Raw genomic sequence first — 9429 nt, 5'->3', positions numbered from 1 at the left:
ATGTAAAACTTTTTTTTTTTTTCTTACATTTTTCATCATATTGATGCTTACAGAGTAAACATCCGAGTTGTATAACAACAATAACACACTACTAATGAAGTTGTATGGTTAATAAATTGTTACACAACTCTATACAGACACATATATTTCTATTTTTTTTTATTATATAATGTGAAACAAGAAATATTTCTGCTCTGTCAAAAAATGTTATTGGTTATCCGTCACCCATTTCTTTTTTTTCGAAATGTAAATGGGTGCTCCGGGGGGCCTGCGCAACATACAAAAGTCTCACCACGCTTGGCTCTTAATGTATTTAAAGTGAGACGTTTCTGGGCCGTATTTAACCAATATGTTCGAGGATCATCCTGATCGTCCGATAATTCTCTCTTGTTTTAATTTACAAAAAATAAATAAATGGGCTCTCAGAGGGAGGCGGCTCCCATCGCTCACAGAGGCCGGTTCACAGGGGCGACACGTCACTGCACACCAAAGGAGCGTGGTGGAGAAATGATCTCCCGTTCACCACTTGAACGGTGACGCCACAAAGCCGCCACAAGTGACGAAATATATACGTAGAATTTGAAGAAAAAAAAAAAGCAATTTTACTTAGTTAGAAGAGAGAAACTGATCCCTTTTCGGTAGTGATCCTGTTGACGCTGGAATCGATCTTCAAAACAATACGTAGTATCGATACTTTTGGTATCGATCCGCCCAGCCCTACAATTTACAAGTCCCAGAATTCCCTTTTCAAACAGCAATGTCTGCCCAGCAAACCTGTCAACATTAGGATTTGAAAATAAGGGAAATGGGGAGGTTAATAATTAACCCTTAACCGAATAATTCTATCAGTTAAACAATTAAAAAATATATTATTTTGAAAGAGTAATTAAAAGAAAAGTTTGTTGCATGGTAAACGTGCCCAAATATTTTGTTGTTGGATAAAGGTTAATGATCAGTGTGGTGTGGGGATGGTGTGGTGAGCAGCCACACCTGACCTGGGTCCAGGTGATTGGGATCAGAGCGGCTGCATACCTTATGCTCGTTGGTTGGTCTAACGAGCAGCAGGTAACACCGCCATCCCCACGCGCACTCGGGATAGGAGCCTAGTCATGGCATGTTCTATCTGCTCCTGGGCTAGTTCCAGCCGGCCCACTCTCTACAATAAACGGGTGTTTACAACTCCCGCCTTCTGTGTCTTTGGCCCCTGAAAACGTCGCTTGAGTGGCGTGTGGTAGGAGAAACTGCCACAATGGCACCTGAACTGGGACTCTGGCACGGGGGAGGGACACAGAAGGGCCGTCCGAAGACGCCCTGGAGCCACGAGCTGGTCAACGGGTGGCCCCAGCGCCAGCCCTCTCCCGAACTGGCAGCAGCGGCACCCGGGGAAGGGAGTCGAGGGCGGTGGACCGGGGGAGAAGCAGCCACCGCAACCATGATGGGTAACCGTCTGCAGCTAGCGCCTCCGCCCAGCAGCCACCACCGGGGCCATCCAGCGGCTCAGCAGTCAGGCCACCCCTCCAAGCAGCCGACGCAACAGTCAAGTCCGGCCACACCTTCACACGCCAGCACAGCAGCCAGAGGCCCCACACTCGGGAAGGGAGGAGGGGGCGGTCTGTCGCCCCGGAGGAAGATGGCCGGTCGACCATGCTGCTCCGGGGGAACTATGTCCCCTGGAAGGGGGGCATTTAAATTTTTTTTTTTTTTATTTGGACATTTGTTTGTTTAAGGTATGGGAACCCTGTTTCATACGTGGGGTCATGTGGTGTGGTGGGCAGCCACACCTGACCTGGATCTAGGTGATTGGGATCAGAGAGGCTGCATACCTGTTGCTCGCTGCATACCGGTTGGTCTGACGAACAGCAGATAAAACCACCATCTCCACACACACACACACACACTTACTCAGAATAGAAGCCCGTGTCATGACATGCTCTAGCTGCTCCTGCGCTAATTCGAACTCGCTATAATACACTGCTGTTTACAACCCACCGTCTTCTGTGCCGGAGTGCCCTGAAAACGCCACTTGGGTGGCGTGAGGTAGGAGAAACTAGCACAATCGGTTAATGAGGGTCAGCTATCAGTCAGAAGAAAATTCAAAATTACCGTCCCTAGTTTGGAGGAACAGGGACGTGGAGCCGACAACCGCTAACTTAAAAAATATGTAATTATTTTTAAAAGGTTAAAAATAACGGAGATTTACGGGCAAATGTTTAAACTGCGGACAGCATGAGAGAAGGGTGAAATACAAGAGGGGGAAAAGGGGAGGGTTGACAGGTGTGCTACCGAGACAAAAAGGGACTCCTGGTAACACTACACAGCATTTAACTATTTGAATATTGCCACTTGCCAACAATCGTGCTCAGCTCGGTTGAGTAAATATTGAATTAGTGACACTAATTGAAGCAGCCGAAGCAGCACCGAAAGAGGTGTAAAGTAGATACATACTGTACATGGAAATATTCATTTAACAATGTCGTGAAAGTAGCCTACTTGAGTATTTGCATTTTTTTGAGACTTTGTGATGCTCCCTTACATTTCAGATTCATTACTTTACTGCATTTATTTTGCTTCATTTACTAGTCAGTTTACTAAATACACTTTAACATGTAAAATGGATACGATAGCGCTGATAAAAAAATATATATAATGCATTGTTAGAGATTTAAACACCCGACAGTAAAGTATGTGAGGTAATTCGACTGAGCACCAAACTCAAAGGATCGCCTACTGAGCAAACTGAACTCTGCCGCTAAAGTGATATATTTAACTAGATCACAACATTACGATAACGCGAAGCGCAATATCAAAATGACGATCGATCGGATATTAAAGAGAAGAAGCCTGATTTTCCGCTTTTCGAACACGTGAGCTGACGGGAATGTTATGAAAGTGGATTACTTAATAGTTGCGTTGTATTGGCTCATAACCAATGGTCTTTGTCTCGACTCTTCAGTGAAAATGATGGATCAGTACTTGGCATCTTTGCACCTGGATAATGATGTTGTTTTTATTTTTATTTTTTTGTGTGCGTGCCCGTGCCTCCTCCTGGTGCCTGGCTGTCACCACACGTTGAATTGTTCTCAGTCATGTCGTTCCATATTCAGATCCGATCTTAAATTGTGACTTTTTCCTTGGATCATTATTAGCCGGTATCTTTTTCCAAGAAATCCTTGTGTGTTTTTGTGCCTCTTTGTCCATGCCGTGTTTTCTTTGTGTCATTGAAAACCTTTCAAAAAACAAAAAACAAACCAACGGCATAATATGAGGAGAAGTTAAGGCAAGGGGGCTTTTCACAGAGAATATATCATTGCTATGACTGTAAATAAAACGGATTGTTTAAAGTTTTGGGCCGGGACGGGGGGTAAAACAGAATTTTCAGAACATCGACAGGAAAAAAAAATAAATAAATAATAATAATAATAATAATAATAATAATAAATAAGAAAAAGATCTCCTTCGTTCCCGGCTCTTTCCGTTCGCAACGGGCTGAACGCGAAGTGGGGAAAGGGCGGGAGCGTTTGGAATGAGACGCAGCCCGTGCGCGACGGTTCGACCGCGCACCGCCCGCTCCCGCCGGAGACGCCGACCTCGGAGACACGTCTCCCGAAGACCGACGCTCCGAGACGAAGGGACCTGCGGCCAGGGCACCCGGTGGAGAATGACTTCCAATTCCAATTTATCGAACATGCGGCGGCTCGTCGAGCAACTGAAGCTCGAGGCCAGCGTGGAGCGAATCAAGGTAAACGTACGAAGTACTGCTGCTTGTACTGTAGTGGTGGGTTTTCTATGTTATTATTATTATTATTATTATTATTATTGTTTTCAAGGAACATGGAATTGAATGATCTTGTAATATAATGTGATGTATGTATCATATATTTTAGGGGAATGTTTATTAGGAGTTGATGAGAGAAGTCATCTGCGGCGATGAACTCTCCGTTGCTCTCAAACAGGCACACCTGGTGTTTATTTTTGATATAGAAGGTTTTTGTGGATTACAATATAGTCTTTTGGGGATATCCCAAATGGCCTTTAATGCGAGCTATAACAACTGGCACTGTATTCCCTAATTCCCGTCACCCCTCCCTCCAAATATTACTTATTTTACGCTCTTTGTAACAAACGACCCGTTAACCCCCCCCCGTTGGTTCTCCCGTCGCAGGTGTCCCAGGCGGCGGCCGAGCTCCAGCAGTACTGTCTGCAGAACGCCGGGAAAGACGCCCTCCTGGTGGGGGTCCCCACGGGGAGCAACCCCTTCAGGGAGCCCCGCTCCTGCGCCGTCCTGTGAACCCTCGGTCGGACGCCAGGTCGGGACGCGTGTGCGTGGTGTCCGCGTTCGTTTTGCGGCCACGGGTGTCGGGAGTGGATCGTTGAACGCGCTCGTTTAATTGTTGTTTTTTGTTGTTGTTGTTGTTGTTGTTGTTTTCGCTTTTCCTTGCAGAAGAAGGGCCGGGTCAGCCTGTGCACAGCGTGAGCGTCTCGGTCGCCGGTGAAACACGTGTTTTCCATGTTGTTTTTATGGTCCGATGTTCTTATTTGTGCTGCAAGGGGAAACGTCTGTTCGCCGACCCAGCAGCTTCTACTGGTGGTGTTATTTTGGAGGGACTATGAGAAGTTGAAACTATGCCCCCCCCCCCCCCCCTACACAAAACAGCATTTGTATCACCAAACTGTTCCCGTTGATTTGTACCGTTTGTGTTCTTGGCCTTTTAAAGACGCAATAAAAAATATTTTCGATGTAAGTGGTCCCCCATTTGAAGACAAAAAAATACTCTTGCCAAATTTGTAGATCGCCGTTTTAGAGCACAGTGCGTGTGTATCGATTGTGTGAAGCGGATGTTTATGGCAGGGCAGTAAATTGCCCCTTGGAATTTCCGAATGCTGTCGCTTCCTGATGCAGAGACTAAGTTTGGAGCACGGCAGGCAAGAGGAAACAGGGTCTTTCCTGTTCAGAACTGCAACACACGCCGAAAAGGGGGCTGGTTTTCAAGAAGCGAATAGACTTTTGCACATCACTCCGGTTAACAGCAACCGGTTATGGTGTCTGCAAATGAAAACACAATCCCCAATGCAGGTGTACAGTTCATTTTATACACGCCACTATCCTCTTTTTTCCATGTTAAATATTAGTGTGATAATAGTCTTAAGCGTGAACAGCACTCACAAGTACGCGTACATGTCTAACGTGTACACATACATGTCTGTCCACCACAGAAACAAAACAACTGGCGAGACCCTCCAGACTCACCACACAGATCTCTTGTTTCCCTTTCCCCTCGATGAGCTCTGGAGGAGTCTCAACACCGTCGATATCCCATGTCGGTGCCTCCTCTCCTGTCTCGCTTGTGCCAAAAAAAACGAGTACAAAACAAAATAAATACATTTCTTCCTTATCGACAAGTCTTAAGTTTGAGAATATCGGTCATCGCTGTGTTATCAAATGTGTGTATTATCTTATCTCTTAATGCACATACATTAAGTACGTAATGGATGCCCAAGACCAAGAAGATAAATATATTTTTTTAAATTGATATATATGCATTACAATGTCATGGATTTAATTTAGGAAGATTCTAGTCCTTAAGTGTTGGCTTAATATTTGGTCTCTTCTGACCTCTTCTGTTTGGTGGTTGAAATTGCAACTTGGGTGTAGTTGCCCAACACATATAATGGTCAGTTTCAAAGCTGTCTACTTTTTAGCAGCAACACAAGATATGACAAAAGTATTGAAGACACTTGTGGATTTTGAAGATGGCTTGTGAAATGGCTTCAGAAATATTTCCCAAACATAACATAATGAGCAAACAAACTCATTCCAAACGAATAAATAAGCAAAGAATAGTTACATCATTTTACATGAAATTTTCACGTTTCTTGCCAAATCACATTGTATTCATGCTCTTCTTTTTGACTGGTATTCATTCGCCAAACCCAAACCTAGAGGAACAGAAAGTGTAATGGCTGAGCCGGAACCTGAACCCAACAGCACAACCACAGACACCATCAAAGTAGACGTGAGAGTTCTTTAATGGGGCTCAGGCTGCAGGGAAAAGGACGGGCGAAGAGGTCAAACAGGTAACCAGTCCGTAAGGCCAACAAGCCGAAAGGGCCAGTGGAGGGTAAATCCAGGCAGGACAAGACACTGGAAAGCCGGGTGGAAGGCACTAGACAGTCTGGTGACTGACCAGGACCGGTACATACCGTATACTGGCAGGCCTGGACAGACATGTCACAATGCCGTGATGTCACAGTGCTGATTGGGAGGGGCGGAATGATCAATGATCCCAATCTGAAAGGATGGGAGAAATAAACAGGATCAATGACCTAACAACACGTGGCAACCTGAGAGAAAGACAACATTTTTGCTGTCCAACTCACCCTGCTTTTCCTGTTTCCAGCAAATTGTTCAGCTTAGAAACGTACAAATACATTTCAGGTTTCACTGTTTGTTTTCTAATGTGTTACCACTTCCCCCACGGCGCCTCATCGATACTGTGTGTCCTGATGCTACAGTTTAATTTTATTTTTCCTGGTTTGCCAGTGATTATTGAATGAACCCTTGCAATGTTTTGGAGTGGTGTGCTCCTTTAAACCCTCAGAGGCTCCAGCCCATGAGAGCTTGGGTTTCGGCCCCACCCTCCTCCCTCCTCTCCCTCCTCCCTCCTCTCCCTGCTGCAGTTCCAGCCCAGGGCTCCTTGCTGCAGGTCCATCTCACCATCGGTCCATCCTGCCCACTGGTCTCACTCCCACCCATGAAGGACCACGCTGGGGTGCGCATGTGGATAGATCACACCGACCATGCAGATGGATCCACCTAACAACTCCTGATCTTCACTTGGCCATAACTCGGTTCATGTTTTGGGAATTTAAGTTTGACGTTGCAAGGAGATGGCCATGTCATTCAGACTGTATGTGGGCATAATAACAGGTAAGTTTAGCCATTGTTGTTTTATCCTGCTTTTGTTCAAAGTTAACCTCACCTGTCTGCCAAGAGACTGCTTGAGTTGCTATTTATAGCAAAGGCATCTATTAGGAGGACGGCAGTGGCCTCTGTGGTGTATCAATGTTCTTGGCAAAAGCCAATGTAGTATTATCAGTATTTATGTTTTATCATGTAGAATTTACATTATCAACTATCAACGTGAAGTTAAGAGCGAAGTTAATAGTTTGGGCACATCACATGTCCTAGTACAATATGCTTGTATACTTCTGTGTGAAGAGCTGGTTAATAATTGAATGAAGTCCACATACCTGCTGTATATATCCCCTGGGATCACAAATGATTAGCAAAATCCACATCTCTGTGAGCTTGGAGCGTGATACTTAAAATAATCGTGTCGTATGTGACTTGTGTATTAAAACTACTTTGGAAATAAACCCAGTAATTATTAGGCTCACATGTTGGAGTGTGTGTGTGTGTGTGTGTGTGTGTCTGTGTGTGTGTGTGTGTGCTGTCTATATTTGTATTAAAACTAATGAGGCTGGAATCACTCACATTCACTAGATAGTCAGCAGATATTTACTTTCATATCAAGGATATTCACTAAGGTCCTTGCATTGATACTGATACTGATATTAATACTGTAAAAAAAAAAGGCTTGGTCACCTTGCGTCTGGTTTGTAAATGGGTGTGTGTGTGTGTGTGCATGCGTGCCAACTTTGCGGGGATCCTTATTGGTTTGTGTGTTTGTTTATTGTGTGTGTGTGTGTGTGTGCGTGTATGTGTGTGTGTGCGCGTGTATGTGTGTGTGTGATCAGCTTTGTTTGTTTTCCTGGCTACAGCTCTGGCCTTATGCAAATACTCCCTGGCAGAATGGAATACCACGGACGACTCTGCCAATCAAACTGTGTTCTGTCATCACCATGGCAACAGGAACAATTGCACAGGTACATACAGTAGGTGTGCAGAGGAGGAGGAAGATGAGCACTGTGCTGCGTCACAAAACTTGCACTGAGGTTTCAATCAACCCACGAGTCGATTCACAGAGGAGTGGAAAGTGCCGGTGCAGGGATACACACAATTTTTACGAAAAGGTCCAAAAGTGAGTAAGGAAGCGTGAGTGGGTAGATTGTTTGGTGCCGCGGAGGTGTCACGTTTCAGGCCGTCCACAGGGAACAGTTGTAATTAAAGCGTTCATACTAATCAGGGCCTTGGCTCTGGTTGTAAGTAGCCCTCCTGTGTTATTGAGAAATACAACACCCACTCTTCATGCGGATATCCCCGGGGTCCGGTTACTTTTCACTATATCTCAATGTCTGCTTCAAGTTGTGTCATCACTGAACAAAAAGGATATGGAATCCCGTTCCATCCCGGTTGAAGTTGCACTCGCATTCTTTTCATTCAATCACAAAAAAAAAAAAGGGATTAACATACTGAGAGGAAGCTGCAAAGCTCCCAGGAGTCACTTCATTCATTAATATTAACTGACGCCGTAACCAGACGCTCATCTTTTCGGCATAAAGGTCACGGCGGAAGGACCCATCCCGTGTTTCAGCCGACAAAGGGAGCCATCTCTTTGAACCGGGCCAAACAGCACTATACTTTTACGAGCTCACATTCAAACGTCAACAGCGACAAATGAGAAGCCGAGTGCGGCGTCATCCCCGCAGAGCGGGAGACAGCGGCGATTGCTGGCGACGCAACAGGAGGAGGAGAGGGATCGAGGGAGAGAGGGAGTGGTGGGTGGGCGTGGTGGGTGGGTGGGTGGGCGTGTTGCCGCCGCATGTGCACTTTGCCGAATTGACTGCAGCAAAATAATTTGATCATCAGCGTACGTGTATTCCATCGCAACGACGGCCAGCTTCTCCTGCTGTGACATCACCAGGGCTTCCTCTCAGGATCGTGTTGCCAGAGGGCTATTTATAGCTCATTCCGTTCCAGCGCGTGTGTCTTGTAGGTCAAGGAAACCAGAGAGCAAATCAAACATGACGCAGCTAAAGTGAACGCACGCTGCCGCGAAGACACTTATCGATACTGTCATTGTCAATACTTTAAATGGAGAATCTCCTTGTGGGTCCTCGGCGGGAAATTCATTGATATAATTCTAAACTGATTTGTTCTCAGGGGGAAAGAGAGAACCACGATTGAATTGTGCTTATTTATTATTATTAAATATGAACAATTCATGCAATCAAATCAATGTGTGATGCATGTTGCTTTATTATAATACCAAATGTGTAATTATAATACCAATTCCGCATTAAGCTGTCTGGCAGGCTGGATGCGCCTCCCGGGCCTATGAGGCCTCTTGTTTTTTTGCAAACCGTACATAATTTGCCCGATATAATAAATGGGATTATTTGGCCATGTCAGAGCTGTGAAGTGCAGAGACTCTCTGTGTTACCTTTTGTAATTTATAATAATTTTGGCTCAAAACTGGATTCTCATTAAGCGACATTGTCTGCGTCATGAATGGCACGATCAGGAAT

At 45.2% G+C, this 9429-nt stretch overlaps 2 protein-coding genes across 4 annotated transcripts in view; both read left to right on the top strand.

The window, feature by feature from the left end:
- The first annotated feature begins 3566 nt into the window (after nucleotides 1-3566).
- Nucleotides 3567-4737, top strand: gng10 (guanine nucleotide binding protein (G protein), gamma 10). Of its 2 annotated transcripts, XM_080018078.1 has the most exons (3): nucleotides 3567-3739; nucleotides 4163-4307; nucleotides 4442-4737. In XM_080018078.1, exons 1-2 carry the CDS (start codon nucleotides 3659-3661, stop codon nucleotides 4286-4288), a joined length of 207 nt encoding a protein of 68 aa, XP_079874204.1. In that variant the 5' UTR covers nucleotides 3567-3658; the 3' UTR covers nucleotides 4289-4307; nucleotides 4442-4737. The 2 variants fall into 2 exon arrangements, with proteins under 2 accessions (XP_079874204.1, XP_079874203.1); XM_080018077.1 differs by having other exon boundaries at nucleotides 4163-4737.
- A 1969-nt stretch (nucleotides 4738-6706) lies between these two features.
- btc (betacellulin, epidermal growth factor family member) overlaps nucleotides 6707-9429 on the top strand; it is a 5863-nt gene continuing 3140 nt past the window's right edge. For both annotated transcript variants that reach the window (XM_080017447.1, XM_080017448.1), the window contains exons 1-2: nucleotides 6707-6928; nucleotides 7759-7887. In XM_080017447.1, coding sequence (XP_079873573.1) covers nucleotides 6889-6928; nucleotides 7759-7887 — 169 coding nt within the window. In that variant the 5' untranslated portion in view covers nucleotides 6707-6888. The remainder of the gene's footprint in view (nucleotides 6929-7758; nucleotides 7888-9429) is intronic.

Source organism: Zeus faber (genome assembly GCF_960531495.2).
Source record: "Zeus faber genome assembly, chromosome: 17".
Lineage (NCBI taxonomy): Eukaryota > Metazoa > Chordata > Actinopteri > Zeiformes > Zeidae > Zeus > Zeus faber.
The sequence above is the reverse complement of the archived record's forward strand: the minus strand, read 5'-3'. Positions and strand labels throughout refer to the sequence as shown.

Bases quoted from the DNA above. Each gene is read 5' to 3' on its own strand.
- gng10 (XM_080018078.1), top strand. From the start codon at position 3,659: ATGACTTCCAATTCCAATTTATCGAACATGCGGCGGCTCGTCGAGCAA. The intron at 3,740-4,162 runs GTAAACGTACGA...CTCCCGTCGCAG, and splicing joins CCAGCGTGGAGCGAATCAAG to GTGTCCCAGGCGGCGGCCGA.